The sequence below is a fragment of the Elaeis guineensis genome, chromosome 4 (assembly GCF_000442705.2).
Source record: "Elaeis guineensis isolate ETL-2024a chromosome 4, EG11, whole genome shotgun sequence".
Classification (NCBI taxonomy): domain Eukaryota; kingdom Viridiplantae; phylum Streptophyta; class Magnoliopsida; order Arecales; family Arecaceae; genus Elaeis; species Elaeis guineensis.
This window is the reverse complement of record NC_025996.2, coordinates 128,610,191-128,630,454: the sequence shown is the minus strand read 5'-3', so window position 1 is coordinate 128,630,454 and position 20,264 is coordinate 128,610,191. Positions and strand designations below refer to the sequence as shown.

Here is a 20,264-nt window from a genome sequence, read left to right as displayed (position 1 = left end):
TTCCGAGTACCAAGAAAAAGAACATTATGGTCTTCAGATTGTTGGGTGGATGTCTGACCAGGACACCACCTCTCAAGATCTTTTCAGTATCACGCGATGCAGCAGGAAGAAAGAAGAAACAAAACAAAAGAAAAACAATCAAAATACGTGGATCAGCCACAAAAGGGCTCGCCTCCACGGGGCATGCAAACTTCACTATGAAAAAAAAAATTTATAAGAGGAGACTTGATCCTCAACCCTTGTACACCCAATTCTCTCTCACTAGAAGTTCCCCTCACAAAAGCTCTCTCTCTCTTGGAAGACCCCCTGAACCCCTGAAGTGCCTAGCGACCGCTGTCCAGAAGCCTCTTGCTCCTTGTCTCTCAGTGCTTCCGCCTCTCTCTTCTCTTGAGTTTCGTACGGGCTTCGTACGGTGCGAAAATCCGAACCACCACCCCCTCTGTTTCACGCACAGGCCCTTTTAAAGGGTTAAAAACTTGATTAGAAAAGGATTAGAAGTCCTAAACAAAGCCAGATAACTCCTGGACCGTCGGATCAAGATCGGGAGCCATCCACGCCCTCAGATCGCGCTCCGGTTCACGAAATAGTGCCGTGGACCATGAGAAATGCATGGGAAATGCCCACGCGGTCCACAGGCCCAGCCGTGGACCGCCCGATCCACGGTGGACCGCTCGGTCCACGGTGGACCGGGGCAAAGGGCCAGCAGGCCGCGCCTGCGCGCGGGCCCGTGTGGGGCTGGGCCGCACGCCCGGCTGGGCCGCGCGCCAGCCTGGGCCGCTCGCCCGCGTGGGTCGCGGGTGCCGTGCGGGCCTGGGTCGCACATCCCGCGTGCTGCTGTCGCCGGTGGTCCTCCACCACCTCGAATCTCGTGCCGACTTCAAAAGCTCGTATCTCCTCCATCCGAGCTCCGTTCAGGTGATCTTGGTCTCGTTGGACTTCGTTTTTCGTCGTGAACCTCGCTGTGGGCTCAATGTGGGCTGAATTTAAAGGTGTCAAATCCTAACAATCTCTACCTCGACTTAATATTTGGCCTCCTCCAAACTTCGAGAGCTTCTGGATCTCCTCGCCCCCATGCCCTGGGGCAATCGCCTGCTGATCATGGATGGGCAAACATGGGAGTCGAGCCAGGCTGCTCGATCCCATCTTCGTCGTATGCTGTGCTCCTCCTGACCTGAGACCTGCTCGGGGCATCATCCTGCGGCAATAGGAATCTCACCTTGCGACGTCGCCTCTCGTCCTCCCGAGTCTCCTATCTCGTGCCCGATCCGCCTCCTAGAGCTCCACCTCGCTCTGGGCTCTACCTGGCTCCCGAAGCTCCACCTCGCACTGGGCTCCCTGCCAGGTAATAATGTCCTCTGCTCCCCTTCTTCCCCTCCAGTACAATCCTATCGCCACGTAACACCCTCAGGATTTCTCCACCAGCTACCGTCCTGTAGCCTCTTGAATCCAGTCTGCTAAGTGAGATAAGATTCCGCCTAAAATCGGGTATGTATCGGACCTCCCCCAATCTCCTCACTGCACCGTCATGTGTCCTCCAGCTGACCGTCCCAATGCCTCTGATCGCACAGCTCGATCCATCCGACAGATATACAGTGCCCTCATTGTTCTCTAGGGAGTCAAACTGCTCTTCTCTGCAACATACATGATAAGGGCATGCAGAATCTAATATCCACTGCTGGGAAGAAGTAGATACCTCATCAGATATCTCCAGGACATCTCCATCTGAATCACTGTCGGCCGTCGCTATAGCAGCCACCGTCCGATTTTTAAGTTGAGGTCAATCTCTGGCTAGATGCCCCAACTCCTCACACCGGTAACACCTAGTTTTGCTCAAGTCCCTCCTGAACTTAGACCGCTCTCGTTGCGATCTCCTGTCGCTCCGTCTACCGCCTCCTGCTCTTCCAGAAGCCACCAAAGCTGAGCTACCGCCACCTGAGCTCGAAGCTGGGTTCTCCCTCTTGAGAACCTCGTTCTGGAGTATCATCGCGGTGACCTCGTCCATCTTGATAGTGCTCTTCCCCACTAGAAGAGCAGTCACCAAGGACTCGTACGAAGAGGGAAGCGACGCCAGCAAAACCAATGCCCTGGTCTTCTCCTCAACGTTCTCGCCAACGCTAAGGAGGTTGGTGAGGATCTTCTGGAAGTGGCTCAAATGCTCCTGCACGCTCTGTCCCTCAGTCATCCACAGTTGGTAGAACTGTCTCCAAAGGAAAAGAGTGTTAGTGAGAGACTTCGCCATGTACAACTCCTCGAGCTTCGACCACAGCACCGTCGGAGAAGTCTCGCTCAGCACATGGATTACCATCTCATCCGCCAGGTACATACGGATGGTATTCACCACCTGCATCTGTAGCCATTTTCAATTCCGCACCACCATGGTGGTCGGCTTCTCATCGCACAAGAGAGCATCGATCAATCCCTGTTGGATGAGCACGTCCTTCACCCTTGCCTGCCACAAGGAGAAATTGCTCTTACCATCGAACTTGTTGATCTCCATCTTGATTGTTCCTGTCTTCTCCATCTTCAGTCTTGCTCACCACCGCTGTAATCTGCATCCTTGTACCGCCTTGCTCTGATTCTACTTGTTGGGTGGATGTCTGGTCAGGACACCACCTCCCAAGATCTTTTCAGTACCACGCGATGCAGTAGGAAGAAAGAAGAAACAAAACAAAAGAAAAACAATCAAAATACGTGGATCAGCCACAAAAGGGCTCGCCTCCACGGGGCATGCAAACTTCACTATGAAAAAGAAATTTTACAAAAGGAGACCTCACCCTCAACCCTTGTACACCCAATTCTCTCTCACTAGAAGTTTTTCTCACAAAAGCTCTCTCTCTCTTGGAAGACCCCCTGAACCCCTGAAGTGCCTGGCGACCGCTGTCCAGAAGCCTCTTGCTCCTTGTCCCTCAGCGCTTCCGCCTCTCTCTTCTCTTGAGTTCCGTACGGTCTTCGTACGGTGCGAAAATCCGAACCACCACCCCCTCTATTTCATGCACAGGCCCGGGTTAAAAACTTGATTAGAAAAGGATTAGGAGTCCTAAACAAAGCCAAATAACCCCTGGACCGTCGGATCAAGATCGGGAGCCACCCATGCCCTCAGATCGCACTCCGGTCCACGAAATAGTGCCGTGGACCGTGAGAAACGCATGGAAAATGCCCACGCGGTCCACAGGTCCAGCCGTGGACCGCCCGGTCCACGGTGGATCGGGGCAAAGGGCCAGCAGGCCGCGCCTGCACGTGGGCCCGCGTGGGGCTGGGCCGCGCGCCAGCCTGGGCCGCGCGCTCGGCTGGGCCATGCGCCCGCCTGGGCCGCGTGCCCGGTTGGGCCGCTCGCCCACGTGGGTCACGCGCCCCGCAAAGGCCTGGGTCGCGCGTCCCGTATGCCGCTGCCGCCCGCCGCCGGTCGCCGGTGGTCCTCCACCGCCTCGAATCTCGTGCCGACTTCAAAAGCTCGTATCTCCTCCATCCGAGCTCCGTTTCAGGTGATCTTGGTCTCGTTGGACTCCATTTTTCGCCGCGAACCTCGCTATGGGCTCAATGTGGGCTGAATCTCGAGGTGTCAAATCCTAACACAAATACTATATGTGCACTCTTGATAATAGTAGATGCATCATTGTCATTTTCGGTCACAGCTCAGAGCTATATCCTGAGAAAGAATTTTCCTAATCAGCTTTCGTTGTGTTGCCTTGGGTGGAGTGTAACAGTTAGAATTCCACAGACAAAACTCAAGCACTTAAGAGTTAATTGACTTCTTCTTACTGTTGCTCTCATAAAAATAACAAATATGTTTTTTCCTCTTTATTTGAACTTTTTTTTTTTTTTGCCATCTGCGTGAAAGAGAAGCAAACATCTATGGACACACAAATCAGAATTGTGTGACGTATGGTAGAGACGACAGCTGCGAGGGAGAAAGAGAAAAGAGAAAAATTCAAAGCATGCCTAGCTAGGCTCTCTTCTTGTCCCCTCACCAGAGGGGAAGACATAATATCTTTAAACTAGTGATCCACATCTAGAGATGCAAGAATGGAGGGTCCAGCATCATTAAAGGATGACTATATCATGAACAATGCTATGCTGCACCATTGCCCCATTTTGCATCCAACGTGGCAGGAGGGAATTAGTGCAAGTTACTTTGCTTGGCTATTATATCAGCAACATGTCAGACGAGGAATGAAATGGTGAAATGTAGTGTTGCTGCATAGTTTGCATCATCATGGATGTGGCCAACTATATTGCAAGCAAAGACTTCTAGTCATCGCATGTGCCTTTCACTCTACTTTCTGTTCTTCTCCTCACTTTCCAAGCATTTTTAATGATACATAAAGTGGCAGGCATGAGAAACCAGAGGAATCTGTCATATTGTAGAAGGCGAGTAAAAGTTAGAACCAAGCCATGTTTCCAAAGAACATGTTCTTCTTTCTCATCCTCGCACTCACTACGGCATCAGCACAAGATGATGATTTTACTTATAATGGATTCGGTGCTGCCAAACTGAATCTGGATGGCATTGCAGAGATCGCATCCAATGGCCTTCTAATTCTCACTGACACTAGACAGCCAGCCAAGGGCCACGCCTTTCTCCCAACTCCACTCCGCTTTAAGAACTCAACAACTGGTAAAGCTCTCTCCTTCTCAACTTCCTTCATCTTTGCAATGGTCCCCAAGTACCAAGACTTGTTTGGCCAAGGAATTGCCTTCGTCCTTGCGCAATCGGCAAATCTGTCTTATGCCTTACCAAGTCAATTCCTGGGACTCTTCAATTCAAGCAATTCATACTCTGGAAACCAAATTGTGGCCATTGAGCTCGATACAAACATGAACCCTGAATTCAATGATATTGACGATAATCATGTTGGAATTGATGTTAACAGTCCAAAGTCTATTAGATCCAAGCATGCAACTTATTTCACTAATGACAATGGAGGTGTGTTCCAGAACCTGAGCCTTGTGAGTGGCAAACCAATACAGGCTTGGATAGAATATAATCACTTGGATGGACAGCTTAATGTAACGTTAGCACCTACTGATGTAGCCAAACCGGCTGTTCCATGCTTGTCTTCAAATGTGAATCTCTCTTCTTGGATCTCAGACTATATGCATGTCGGATTTTCTTCTGCAGTAGGACCATTTATAACATCTCATTACGTTCTGGGCTGGAGCTTTAAGTTGAATGGAAAGGCTCAAGCACTTGATCTCTCACGTCTTCCATCCCTCCCTCGCATAGGGTCTAAATCGACCTTAGAGTCTTGGAAGATTGGGTTGCTGATAATCCTGGCAATAGTTTTGTTGTTGATAATCATAACTGGCACAATCTTTTTTGTGAAGAGGAGGATTAAATTCAGAGAGGTGTTTGAAGAGTGGGAGCTAGAATATGGACCCCAGAGGTTCTGCTACAAGGACCTATTCTTGGCCACCAAGGGCTTCAGAGACCAACATCTCTTGGGAGCTGGAGGTTTTGGTAGGGTCTACAAAGGTGCGTTGCCAGACACTAACATCCCAGTTGCAGTTAAGCAGGTTTCGCATGAATCAAGACAAGGAATGAGAGAGTTCATTGCAGAGATTGTTAGCATCGGCCGCTTGCGTCACCGGAACTTGGTACAGCTCCTTGGTTATTGCAGGAGAAAAAGGGAGCTCTTACTGGTCTATGAATTCATGCCCAATGCTAGTTTGGACAAGTACCTATTTAACCAACCTAAGTTGATGCTCACTTGGGAACAAAGATTCCAAATAATCAAAGGTGTAGCTTCCGCGGTTTATTATTTGCATGAAGGATGGGAGAAGGTGGTTGTTCACAGAGACATCAAGGCTAGCAACATCTTGCTAGATGATCAGATGAATGGAAGACTGGGTGATTTTGGCCTGGCAAGACTATATGATCACGGAACCGATCCCCAGACTACACATGTAGTTGGGACTCTGGGTTACCTCGCACCAGAGCTCACCAAGACTGGCAAGGCAACTACAAGCACAGATGTGTTTGCCTTTGGTGGATTTTTGCTTGAGGTGGCTTCTGGAAGAAGGCCAATAGAGATAAGAGCATCAGAAGAAGACGTAGTGTTGGTAGACAAAGTTCTGGAGTGCTGGAAGGCAGGGACTATTTTGGAGGCAACGGATCCAAACTTGGGGAATGAATATATTGTCGAAGAGATGGAGATGGTGCTAAAGCTTGGCCTTCTTTGCTCACAACCTAACTCCAGTTCTAGGCCTCCTATGCCTCTGGTGATGCGAATACTGGAACGCGATGCTCCCCTTCCTGAGATGTCTGAAGATGGTTGGAATGCCGAGATTTCAGCTATGGGGAATGAAGGCTTCAATGATATTCGCATGTCAAATAGTTCGTTGTTTGCCTGCTCAGCATCAACAATGGAATCTGCTCTCTTGACCGGCCGTTGATAGTGGTAAATGTTTGTAAAAATAATGTTTAAAGTATACCTAGCTTCATGTTGTGAATGGTACGAATGCTTTTTTATTTGTTGGACAGTAGGTTGTATTTCCCTAATTAGCTACTCTAATTAAGGATGATAAAGATGGCGATGGGCTGTAATATTTTCTTGTAAAAGAAAAGGTTATTGTATATTATGGGGACTACTCCACCCCATACAATATAGAAAATAAATCCTTCTCCTTTCTCTCCACATTCAACATGGTATCAGACCTCCCAAGTTCTGATCTATGAATTTTTTTTCCGTTCCTAATCTCTCTTCTTCCCTCATCACAACCTCCTTCCTTTGCCATCGCCCCACCTCATTCCCCATCGCCACCGCCACTCTTCCCTTGTGCTTGGCCCCATTTTATCACAGATCGGCCACCGCCCAACATTGCTCCTCCCACCTCTTGCCTTCCCAATCTCCCATCACTATCCATTCCATCACCGGCCCCATTTCGTTGCAGAACGCCGTTGCCACCATTGGCACCCGCCACCGTCCTGATCCCCTACTCCTGATCTCCCACCGCTATCCGTGCCACCAAACCCCCCTCCCTTCTCCTTCTCCAACTCCAGCGTGATCTGTCACCGCTGTCCGTGCCGCACTCTCTATCCATACCATATTTGGCACCACCTCCTCCCCTGCCGCCGCCCCATCCCTTCGCTGTCCCCTCTTGCACCCCGTGCGACTATGCCCATGGAATTCGCCTGTGAAAAGGGACAGGTCAGCCCTTAGTTATTTTTCTTTTCAAAAAAAAGAAAAAAAAAATAAAAAAAATAAAAAAAAGATGAATATCATTCAGTGATCTTTTCTTTTGAGCTTATTTGAAGATGTCAGACGGTTTCACTAAGGAGGAGTTAGAGAAGGTAATAAGTGAGGTGGTGACTTGTGCCGCTACCTCTCGATCTGAGATGGATAATTCTCCTTTTCAGATCAGTTCTGCTAGACTGGACAAACCCCTCGCTTATTTTTTATGGGCCAGAAATGTATGGCTGTTCATCAAAGCCCATGGTTTGGAGGATTTTCTCATCAGGGCTAAACTGCAGCCACCAAAGGGGACACCACTTTTGTGCAATAGGAGTCAGAGAACTCACTTGTGATGGCCTGGCTAATCAACTCCATAGTACCCTCAGTTGCTCAGGGCATGTCGTTCTTTAAAACTGCTCAAGAAATTTGGGAGGCTGCTGCCCAAACTTATTTTCAGCAGGATAACACAACCCAAGCTTTTAAGCTCAAACGTAAGATGCATGCACTCAGGCAGGGTGAACTTTCTATCATCGCTTATATGGCAGAACTTTAACATTTATAGTTAGAGCAGGATTTTTATCGCCCCTTCAAGGTCAGTTGTGCTAACAATGCTGCTGAGTTCAAAAAATTTATAAATGAAGAGCGAATCTTTGATTTCCTTGCCAGCCTCAATAAAGAATTCGACCCAATTAGAGTTCAAATTTTGAATCGAAGTTCTGATCTGCCTTTTCTCAATCAGATCTTCTCATTAATTCTAAGTGAGGAAACTCATCGACGTGTGATGATTGCCTCCTTTGCTGATACAGCCCGTTCTATGATGGTCGCTCAGCCACAATCACAACCGCATGGTAGAGGTGATCGAGATATACGGATATGCTTCTATTGCAACAAATCGGAGCACATCTGTAATACATGCTGATAGTTACATGGTCATCCTTCATCTGGCCAGAGTCGTGGTAGAGGAGGTCGGCGAGAAGGTGGGCACTTTGGAGGAGCAATCGATCGTGGTCAGGTCAATTTTTTTGAGATCCATGATGCTACTTCATTTGTTTCAGCTCCTCTATCTATCATGGTTTCATCTGTTTCTGCTACTCCATCTACTGATGCTGGGGTTTTTTGTCTATGGAGGAACTGCAAACCCTACGTCACATTCTAGCCAGGCTGAACACTTCTTCTAGCAATACCTCTTCATCTGCTATGGGTTTGTTTACTAATTCTTTCAGTCTTTCTTTTATTTTTTATTCCCATTTTGTACAAATTAGTTCTTATACTTCTGATAGTAGTAGTGCACTTACTACCTTAGATACTTCTCAATATTGGATCCTAGACTCAGGAGCTACTAGTCACATGACAGGACAATCCAAGTCATTCACGTCATATTCACCTTGCTCTGATCAGGATAAAGTGTGTCAGAAAAAGGTTCTGTTAATTGTACACCGACGATGACATTGTCCTCAATTTTATATGTTCCTAGTTTTCTCACTAATCTCCTCTCTATAAGCTCCATTACAGCTATTTTAAATTACAAAGTAATATTTTTTTCCACCTATTGTGTTCTTCAGGAGCTGACAACAGGGGAGATGATTGGGTATGATAGAATGCATGACAAACTTTATTATCTGACCGGACGAGGACAGAAAGATAATCTGGAAGTTGGCTTGGTTGTATCTTCTTCCAAAAATGCTGTGCATGAACTCCAGTTACAATATCGTAGGCTTGGTCATCTTTCTTTCTTTGTGTTAGCAAGACTCTTTTATAGTTTATATAATATCTATGACAAGCATAAATTGGTTTGTGATGCATGTGAGTTTGCTAAACACACACAAACTATTTATCCTATTTCTGACACTCGAAATATTAAGATCTTTGATGTTATTCACTCTGATGTGTGGGGGCCGTGTAGTACTATTTTTCTTTCTGAACATCGATACTTTGTTATATTTATTGTCTGTCATAGTAGAGTGATCTGGGTTTATCTACTAAAGACAAAGGATGAGGTTCTCAGGTGCTTCAAAAAATTTCATAAGTTTGTAAATACTCAGTTTAATGCCACAATCAAAACTCTGAGATCTAATAATGGCACTGAATACATGAATAGGAAGTTCTGTGAGTATTTAGCTGCTCATGGGATTGTCCATCAAACTACATGTGTCAATACGTCTGCTCAGAAGGGTGTTGCTGAACATAAAAATCGATACTTATTGGAAGTAGCTTAGTCTTTATCCTTCACTATGAGGGTTCCTAAGTTCCTTTGGGGTGAGGCAGCCTATCTTATTAACTGGATGCCTCTTCGAGTTTTAGACTATCACACGTCACTTGAGTGTCTACAAAGAGTATCTTCTTTTGTTATACCTTCTTGGGTATTTGAGTGTGTGTGCTTTGTCCGAGATCATCGATCTATAATTAGTAAACTAGATCCCCAAGCTCTTAAATATATTTTTGTTGGCTATTCTGCCACTCAGAAGAGATACAAATGCTATTACCCTTCTGAGTGATGTATGTTGGTCAATATGGATGTGACATTTCGAGAGTCTAAGGCATTCTTTAGTAGTGACCCCGTAGATGTGCCCACCAATCAACCTACTATTATATCTAACTTTTTCTTCTCTCCCGATGTTTCATCTGATTTCATCGATCATGAGGGGGAGTCTAAGGAGTAGGAGTCTGGAGAACAGGAGCAATTAGATAGTAATTTTGCAGATAGTAATTCTAATCAACAGGAGGAGCAGCAGTCTTCTCTACATGTTACAGAGCTTGTTATAGAGCCTGGTATGCATTCTCCTACTACCCAATAGTCTCCTTCAGAGTCAGCTTCGATATCTTCCTCCCCCAATAATAATGACGGTAACATTTCTTTAACTGATTTACATCTTCCTATTACTCATAGAAAAGCTTCTTGTCCACATATTATTCCTCCTCGTTACTGTCATGATATTGCTAATTTTATTTCCTATGAGTCTCTTTCACCTTCATATTGATCTTTTATTGTATCTCTGGCTTCTATCTCTGTTCTCTCACACTGGAAGGATGCTATGGCAGATCCAAAATGGAAGGAGGCAATGCTTGAGGAGATAAAGGCCTTGGCCAAGAATAATACATGGAAACTTATTTTATTACCTACTGGAAAATAAACTGCTGGTTGCAGATGGGTTTTTATAGTAAAACAAACTCCAAAGAGGACTGTTGATCACTATAAAGTACAATTGGTAGTAAAAGATTATACTCAGACATACAGAATAGACTATGATAAAACCTTTGCTCCAGTTGCGAAGATCAACTCTATGAGGATCCTTATTTCTCGTGCTACTAATCTTAGCTGGAGTCTTTCTCAATTAGATGTTAAGAATGCCTTTTTACATGGAGATCTTCAGGAGAAGGTATACATGAAAATTCCTCCAGGTTTCTCTAGTGCTGCAACTGCTGGAAAGGTGTGTCAGCTGCATCGCTCATTTTATGGCTTGAAACAGTCACCTCAGACTTGGTTTGATCAGTTCCGACATACAGTACTAGAAATGGGTTATCAGCAAAGTAATGCTGATTATACTATATTTTTTCAACATAACAGTGGGAATGTTGCAGTTTTAATAGTGTACGTTGATGACATAATTCTAACGAGTGATGATCTTCCAGAGATTGATCGTCTAAAGATTCATTTAGCTCAGTCATTTGAAGTCAAGAATCTTGATCCTTTGAGATACTTCCTTGGGATTGAAGTTGCTAGATCATCTCATGGCATTTTTTTTTCTCAGCGAAAGTATGTACTCGACTTACTGACAGAAATAGGCATGTTGGGTTGTAGACCTGCAGCTACTCCCATCGAGCAGAACTATCATCTCATGATAGATGATGGTACTCCAATTGATCGAAAGAGATATCGGCGTCTAGTGGGATGACTGATTTACCTTTCTCATACTCGTTCTGACATTACTTTTGCTGTTAGTATCGTAAGTCAGTATATGCACGATCTTCGTGAGAGACATCAGAAAGCTGCCTATCAGATTGTGCGTTATCTTAAAAGGTGTCCTGAATATAGTCTTCTGTTTTCTCATCATGGACACCTTAAGATCGAGGGGTATACTGATGCTGACTGGGCTGAAGCTCTGGATAATAGAAAGTCCACCTCAGGTTATTATACCTTTTTGGATGGTAATCTTGTGACATGGTGCAGCAAGAAGTAGGATGTAATTGCTCATTCCAGTGCAAAGACTAAATATTGGGCCTTAGCTCAAGGGGTCTGTGAAGTTATATGGTTAAAATAACTCCTAATTAAGTTGCATCTTTTTCTGTCTTCTCCTATGTCTCTCTTCTGTGACAATAAAGCAGCCATTAATATTGCTAATAATCCTGTTCAGTATGATCGGACAAAGCATATTGAGGTTGATCAATATTTTATTAAAGAAAAGCTACATCAGCATGTTATCTGTCTTTCTTTTATCAAATTCTCTGAACAGCTAACTGATATTTATACGAAAGGGCTTAGCACTCCAGTTTCTATATTTATCTGTAACAAGATGGGAGGGACTCCATGATATCTTTGCTCCATCTTGAAAGAGAGTGCTGGAAAGTAGGTTGTATTTCCCTAATTAGCTACTCTAATTAGGGATGATAAAAGTGGCGATGGGCTGTGATGTTTTCTTGTAAAAAAAAAAAAGATTATTGTATATAATAAGGACTACTCCACCCCATACAATATAGAAAATAAATCCTTCTCCTTTCTCTCTACATTCAACATGTTGAAGTGTGGGTTGAAGTTTGGTTGTTGCTGCAGTTTGAAATTAAAATAGTAGTAATAAATGTCATGCAGTACACTGGAAAAAAAAATCGGGTGGATAAACAAAAAATTGAACGTTGAGTTAGATAGGAATTTGCTCGTGTGGCATATATAAGTATGCTCTGCAACTGTATCTAGATACATGAGATAATTCAAATATAGATACTTATTTAGATTCCACAAATTGCTCTGATGCATGCCCTTAATCTTTTATTTAAATGAACATAAAGTGGACACCTGGGATAGAATTGAGAAAATTGGAAAATGAGCCGCTCGCACTCCTAGTCCAACAGTATTAGTCTTACTGTCTCGAACCCCTTTATCTTTTTTGTTTCTTTTTGCTGCTTATTGTTTCTGGAGTTGTCGAGGGAAGAGGAAGACTAGATGTCTACCTAATTGATTTCTTGAAGAAAGAAATACAATCTGAGGGATATCAGAAGAGAAGAAAGAAAGAAACCACTGCTGTAGAATCAAAAGATTAATACTTGTTTAGAATTGTGAATCCGTTTCATGTTAACCAGAATTTTCCAATAGGTAAAGAATTTGTATTGACCGTTGTGGCCATGAAATCCAAATAAACGGAGTATCTCATTACTCCATTGCAATAATATACTTGAGTTAGAAAGAAACCTCTCCGTTGTAGAACTAATCTATCTGTTGGAGAAGAGATGGAATGCAGTTGTCGCAAATTTCCTCTAGTTATGGAATCCAAAACTTGAAGTGCTTCTATAAGAGATGGACTCTAAGATCGAGTGAGACGCAACCATTAAAACAAGTCCATCCATATCCACGGGAGCGTACTAGAGTGTTTGCCAGTCTGGTGATACCAGCGGCAATTCTATTCCTCCTCTTTTTCCTTTTTTTTTTTTCCCCTTCCATCAGTTGGGCCATCTTTGGACAGAACACCTTCGCACATGAAATCTTGAGGAATGTATGCCAGTTCCTCTTCTTCCAAATGCACCAAAAAATTGCAATAATATCTTATCCAAGCTAGCCAAGTTCATTAGGAATTCTCTTCTGCGTTTACTTCATCCAAAGAGAGAGCATCGATGGCATTCACCCTTTGATCCCGTTTTTTACATTTATTAGTCCTCTAAAGGGATCTTAAGAAGGGGCGGCTAAGGAAAAGATGATTCACTATTTCCTCAGGGGAATTGTAGAGGGAGAACCCTCAAGAAACAGCCCAACATTCCCATGCCATCATACCCATTAGTGTGAATTTTGTTCTAGGATGAAGACACATAAAGATCCTTGTGTTCTCTGAGGTTACACACTTCCACGAGGGAGAGTAGATAAAGTACCTAAACCTGAATTAGGTTTACAGTTTTCGTAAGACTTTTTCACTCCAAGTGTAATGGCCGAGATATGGAGAGGGTTGACTTTCTTCCCATGTTTCCAATCTTTTCCCCCACCCAACTTTCCATCCTTGGCCGGCCATTTTGGGCAGCTAGTGAGAGAGAGATTGGGAGCTCAGTTACCTTTCCAAACTAGCTGAAATCTAATCTCTCATTCTTAGTAGCCAATACATAGAGATTCTAGAGGTCATTATTTTAATCAATCTACTATTATCACCAAAAAACTTATTGATTTAGCTAACAAATTGAATTCATTTAAATTCAAAAATTGCAAAATATTTTTTAAATTTTGGTCAGCGTCATCTAAAAAAAAAAAAATCAACTAATCCATCTCAAAGCTACCTACCTTTCTTTTCTACTTTTGCTTGGCCAATAAAGGAATGGAATATTTTACCCTTACTTATTCGCCACAACCAACCAATGCAAGGAAGGGTGGATTGTGCCCTCTTCCTTCCTTCTTCTCCTCCATGAGAGGATGAGAATGATGCCCCAACACCATTATAAATTCTCTACCTATTATTTCTCTATCAAACCATCTCTCTCTTCACCTTCTTTCTCTCCTCCCTCATCTCCCATAGCTGCCATCTTGTTAACATCAATATCCCTCCTTCCTCTATCCTCCCTTGATTTTGAGCTTAATCGCTGCAACTCTGTCGGAAGCTATCACCTTTGAACGAAGTTTGCTATGTCCACCACCTGCTAGTAAATTCTCCCTTATCTTCCCATTATTTCCTTTGTGAAGAAGGCCATCACCAAGACCACTAAGTATGCTATCTTTTTATTATTTTTTCTCCATCTTCCTCTATGCATGCAATCAGAGCACCGCTGCTCAAAGAGGCTACAACCCTATCGCCATCAGGCTGCACTACCCTGATTGTTTATCCTCTCCTCTACTTTTTTCTCTTTTTCCCTCCTCCTTGTAGATGCCTTTCCTATCTCTCTCTTTCTTATTTTGTCTCTCACAGATTCCCTCATACTTGGATGGTTTGTATAGGACCGACGACTATCTTATCTTTTTCTCTAATCCAATATAACAATCTTGTAGATCAAGATGAGCATGGAGCACTAGATCCGGGACTCGCATCGAGTTCTGAGAATTGATCTCACGATTAAGGCAATTATAACTCTTTTCATGTTTCCTAGATTAGAAATAGATGATATTAGGAGGACTGAATTAGATTTGGGATGTGTACCAAAATCCTGGCCGCTAGTGAAATGGATCTAGAGTCTTATCCTTGATGTAGAACTTTTTTTTATATGATCAATTTTGAGTGGGCCCCATAATTTTGAGGATCCTTCAAATGCTCGAGTTTTAAATAATAATTTATGTACTTTAGATGTAAACCTAATCTTTGACTACAATTACCTAGGTGCATAATATGCCTTGGTGATAATTTTGTCTTGCAAGCTAAGGTAAGTTCCTCTACCTAATTTTATATATATATATATATATATATATATATGTATGTATGTATGTATGTATGTATGTATGTATATGCATGCATGTATGTATGTATATATACATATATGTATGCATCTATATATATGTATGTATGTGTGTGTGTATATATATGTATGTATGTATGTATTTATGTATCTATCTATATATGTATGTATCTCTATATATGTATGTATGTATGTATATATATGTATGTATCTATATATATGTATGTATCTATCTATATATATGTGTGTATCTATATATGTATGTATGTATGTATGTATGTATGTATGTATGTGTGTATGTGTGTGTGTGTGTGTGTGTACACACACACATACACATACACACATACATACATTATACACACACACACACACATACATACATACATACATACATACATACATACATACATACATACATACATATATATATATATATATATATATATATATATATATATATATATATATATATATATATATATATATATATATGTATGTATGTATGTATGTATGTGTGTGTACACACACACACACACCGACATACATACACACCTACATACATACATACATACACACATACATATATATATGTATATATATGTGCGTGAGTGTGTGTGTGTGTGTATGTATATGTATGTATGTATGTATGAACTGGTTCTCTTTGCATGACTTGATAGAAAGATGTTAATTTAACTTAATAATGAATAATATCTATATATAGTTTAAATTATATTATATATGCTTTGTATAAGTGACTTTGAATAACTGGATCAAGTATGAACTATCATCTTTTACTATTTTGAAATGTTATTAAATTTATTAATTGTGATGTATCCTTTCTAGTCTAACTATCATCACATGGTTTTAGATCTAGTTTTCCTCCAATATGGGGTGATCACTGGTATATGTTGGTTGATAGTATGTTGTAATCAGGAGTTAGTTTTCTTTTGGACCATGCCAGTGGGGTGATCACTAGTACGTGCTACCGTGGGCATATTTTCATATGATTTCAGAGCTAGTTTTTTTTTGGGGCTCTATTGGAGCAATCACTAATACATGCTAATGAGTAGCATGTTATAGTCAGGATCTAGATTTTTTTGGATCTTGCCATGGATCGATCATGGCTATAGTCAAAAAGACTAGGAGAGAGAGAGTTTGAATAATTAAGTATAATAATTGAAAGTTATATTTTTTTCTTCTATTATTCAGATATGTTGAGGATTTTGAATACATGTATACTTCATATCGCTTAGCACTCTTAAATTATAATTTAACAATCTTGAATTACAATCCTAAGATTTATGCATATAATGCATATCGAATAATGATAGTGATGACTTACGAGGCTTTTTGGTCACCCCAATTTTATTATTATTTTTAGACGCCAACATCTTGTGTGGCTGGGATTGTGGTCTGTGAGTATAAGGATTAGGACTTTGAAGTATTTTCTTTGATCCAAAAATAAATATTATAGAATTAAACTGATTTGGATTTGAAAATAATGTCAAACTTATTTATCTGATCAAAGATTTTAAGTATTTTAGTTTACTTGCACTGGTACTAAGTAAATTTTTAGGCATTGCATGCTTTACGGATAAAATTCTATAGAATATGCAGTCATCTATCTTATGCTCGCTTGTGCTAGTGAGATGGGGTGTGACAGATTTTGTGGTATAAGAGCCTAGACTTTAGATTCTTAGGGCATAGACTAGGTAGTGAGAGGAGGTAGAATGTTGGGATATGAAAGGACCGCATAGATTAATAAAAGTTACTCTCCTTTTAATTGTGATTGATATTGCTAGGATATCTACCACCTATGCTTGTACCTTGCTTAACCTCAGGGCAATCCACTCTTTTGCTTCTTCTGAGTTTGTTAGAAAAAAGTATTGTCCCTATACTTTTAGAAATTGAGCTAAGTGTCTCTACTCCAAATAAAGGAATTATTACAGTTAGCATAGTCTGCAAGCCTTTTGCAGTGGGCACCGAAGGATATGATCTCTTACCAAACCTAATGGTCTTGAATATGAAAGGATTTGATATAATTCTAGAAATGGATTGGCTAGCAACCCATCATGCCTTGGTGGATTGCTTTGAGGAGAGAGTGACTTTTCAAATTCCTAGACAAGAAGAGTTCAGCTTCTTTGATAGTAGAGTAGGTGCTTCTCTTTGAGTTATATCATTCATACAAGCTTCTCGGATGCTGAGGAAGGGGTGCATAGGGTATCTAGCCACTATGATCGATACTCAATCTGAAGAGCTCAGATTGGAGGAATTTTCATTGTAAGAGAATTTTCTGATATTTTCTCGGATGATCTTCCAGGATTGCCTTTAGATAGAGAAGTAGAGTTCTCCATTGACCTCGTACAGGATCTATCTCTAAGGCTCCTTACCAAATAGCCCCAGCTGAATTGAAAGAATTAAAGGAGCAACTCCAAGAACTATTAGGTAAGGGCTTCATTAAGCCAGTGCCTCCCCATGGAGTGCCCTTATACTCTTTGTTAAGAAAAAGGATGATAGTATACAATTATGCATAGATTTTAGAAAGCTAAACAAAGTGATAGTCCGGAATCGATATGTTCTATCGAGGATTGATGATCTCTTTAATCAAGTTTAAGGTGCTCAAGTCTTCTTCAAGATTGACCTTCGAATTGGATATCATCAATTAAAAATTAGAGCTGATGATGTGCCCAAGACTACCTTCTAAACTAGATATGGGTACTATGAGTTCCTAGTGCTACCATTTGGACTCACGAATACCCTAGCAGTATACATGGATCGGGTATTCAAACCCTTTCTGAACTAATGTGTGGTAGTGTTTATTGATAACATCTTGGTGTACTCCAAGAGCCATGAAGAAAATGAAAAGCACTTGAAGATAATCTTGTAGGCCTTGAGAAAGCAAAAGCTATATGCAAAGTTAAAGAAATTTGAGTTCTGGTTGGAAAGTATCTCCTTCCTTGATCATATAATCTCTAAGAAGCGTGTTCCTGTTGATCCAAAGAAGGTGGAGGCCATTGTAAATTGGAGCCGACCAACTAATGTGGTCGAGGTCTGTAGTCTTTTGGGGCTAGCCAGATATTATATAAAATTTGTTAAAAATTTCTCCTGCATTGTAGTGCCTCTAGCAAAACTAACTCAAAAAGGAGCAAAAATGGGAAGGTTGTAGCTTATATCTCAAGATAGTTGAAATCATATAAGCAAAATTATCTGACCTATGACTTGGAGCTAGCAGTAGTAGTCTTTGCTTTAAAAATATGGAGGCATTACTTGTATGGGAAACCATGTGTGGTCTTCACTGACCATAAGACCCTCAAGTATATTTTCACCCAAAAAGAGCTAAATTTGAGATAGAGAAGATGGCTGAAACTATTAAAAGATTATGACTTAACCATTAGCTACCATCCAGAAAAAGTAAATGTAGTAGCAGATACTCTAAGCAAAAAATCCTCGGATGATATAGTAGCTTAGATTACTTCACAGAAGTCTATGTTAGAAGAACTAGAGAGGTTAGAAATTGTGGTACACAACTCTAGATGTTAGCTTGCGACCCTTATAGTCCAGCCCACCTTAATCGAAAGGATTAAAGCCTCCTAGAGAGAAGACTGGGACATAGTGAGAATCAAGGAAGGAGCTGAGTATAGTATCCATTTAGAGTTTAGGATCCATGAGGATGTCTCGTTAAGATTTGGTAATAGACTGTGTATCCCAAAGAACACAGAACTCAAATAGAAGATTTTAGAAGAGGCTCATAGCTTTGCCAACAAAGTGCATCCTAGTGGTATGAAAAAGTGCAAAGACTAGAGAGAGAATTTTTGATGGAGCGGAATGAAAAAAGAAATAACTCAATACATTGCCCAATGTCCAACATGTTAGCAAGTTAAAGCTGAGCACCAAAGGCTGGCAAGACCCTGCAGTCTCTTCCTATTCTAGTATGGAAATGGAAGCATATAGCTATGGACTTTGTATCAAGACTACCAAGGATTCCCAAAGGTAATGATACAGTTTGGATGATCATGGACTGACTCACGAAGTCTGCACATTTATTGCCTATTTGGGTTGGTTTCTTGCTCAAAAGGCTAGCTAAGCTATATATTGATAAGATTGTGAGACTCTATCGTGCCCCTGTATCTATAATATTTGATTGAGATCAAGATTCATCTCTAAATTCTGAAAAAAGTTTGCATCAGGCCATGAGGACTAAGCTGGAATTCAGCATAGCCTTCCATCCTCAAACAAATGGGCAATCAGAAAGGATAATTCAAATTCTAGAGAATATATTGAGAGCTTGCGTATTAGATTTGAAGGGTTCTTGTGATGAACACTTGCCTCTTATGAAGTTTGCTTACAACAATAGCTATCAATCTATTATCTAGATCGCTCCATTTGAGGCCCTATGTAGACGAAAATATAGATCTTTGATTTATTGGGATGATGTGGAAGAGAGAAAACTATTAGGATTTAAGATTATTCAGTAGACAGTAGATAAGATTCAGCTCATCTGGAAGAGGCTTCATACTACTCGAAATAGGCAAAGGAGTTATGCTGATAATAGAAAAAAAGAACTAACTTTTCAAAGGAGAGATCATATATTTCTCAAAGTATCTCCTACCAAAGGCGCTATGAGGTTTGGAGTTTGAGATAACTTAAATCCCAAATATGTAGGGCCCTTCGAGATCTTAGATAAGGTCGGAGAGGTGACCTATCATTTGGCTCTTCCACCAGCTTTGGCAGGGGTGCATAATATGTTTCATGTCTTGATGTTGAGAAAGTATATGTCAGATCTTAGTTATCTACTAAGGTTTGAATATCTGTAGCTTAATGATGATTTCTCTTATGAGGAGCAAATTATTAGAATCATAGATAGAAATGATCAAGTTTTGAGATGATATATCATATCTTATGTGAAAGTCCTACAGAGCAACCACATGGAGAGAGAGGGCACTTGGGAGCTTGAAAGTGAGATGAGGTTTAGATATCGTCAACTTTTTGACAACTCAAGTACATCATAAATTTTGAGGATGAAATTTCTTTTGGAGGGTTAGGATGTAGTGGTTGAAATATGGGGAGGGTTGACTTTCTTCCCATGTTTCCAATCTTTTTCCCCACCCAATATTCTATCCTTCGCTAGCCATTTTGGGTAGCTAGCGAGAAAGAAATTAGAGGCTCAATTACCTTCCCAAACTAGCTAAAATCTAATCTCTCATTCTTAGTAGCCAAAACATAGAGATTCTAGAGGTCATGATTTTGATCAATCTGCCATTCTCAACATGAAACTTCTTGATTTAGCCACTAGTTTGAATTCATTTAAATTCAAAAGTTGCAAAATATTTTTTCAATTTTGGTCAGCATCATTCAAAAAAGGAGAACAAGAAAAATCAGCCAATCCATCCCAAAGCTGCCTACCTTTCTTTTCTACTTTTGCTCCACCAATAAGAGAATGAAATATTTTATCCTTTCTTGTTTGTTAAAACCAACCAAGGAAGTGCAGATTGCGCCCTCTTCCTTCTTCTCCTCCATGAG

At 41.4% G+C, this 20,264-nt stretch overlaps 2 protein-coding genes across 2 annotated transcripts; both read left to right on the top strand.

Moving 5' to 3' along the window:
• Positions 1-4,242: 4,242 nt before the first annotated feature.
• LOC140857576 (L-type lectin-domain containing receptor kinase SIT2-like) lies at positions 4,243-6,478 on the top strand. Its single transcript, XM_073256784.1, has one exon. It carries the CDS (start codon positions 4,393-4,395, stop codon positions 6,391-6,393), a length of 2,001 nt encoding a protein of 666 aa, XP_073112885.1. The 5' UTR covers positions 4,243-4,392; the 3' UTR covers positions 6,394-6,478.
• Positions 6,479-8,017: 1,539 nt separating this feature from the next.
• LOC105042710 (retrovirus-related Pol polyprotein from transposon RE1) lies at positions 8,018-11,350 on the top strand. The gene is made up of 3 exons (XM_073256180.1): positions 8,018-8,184; positions 10,318-10,926; positions 11,113-11,350. Exons 1-3 carry the CDS (start codon positions 8,018-8,020, stop codon positions 11,348-11,350), a joined length of 1,014 nt encoding a protein of 337 aa, XP_073112281.1.
• The last annotated feature ends 8,914 nt before the right edge of the window (positions 11,351-20,264 follow it).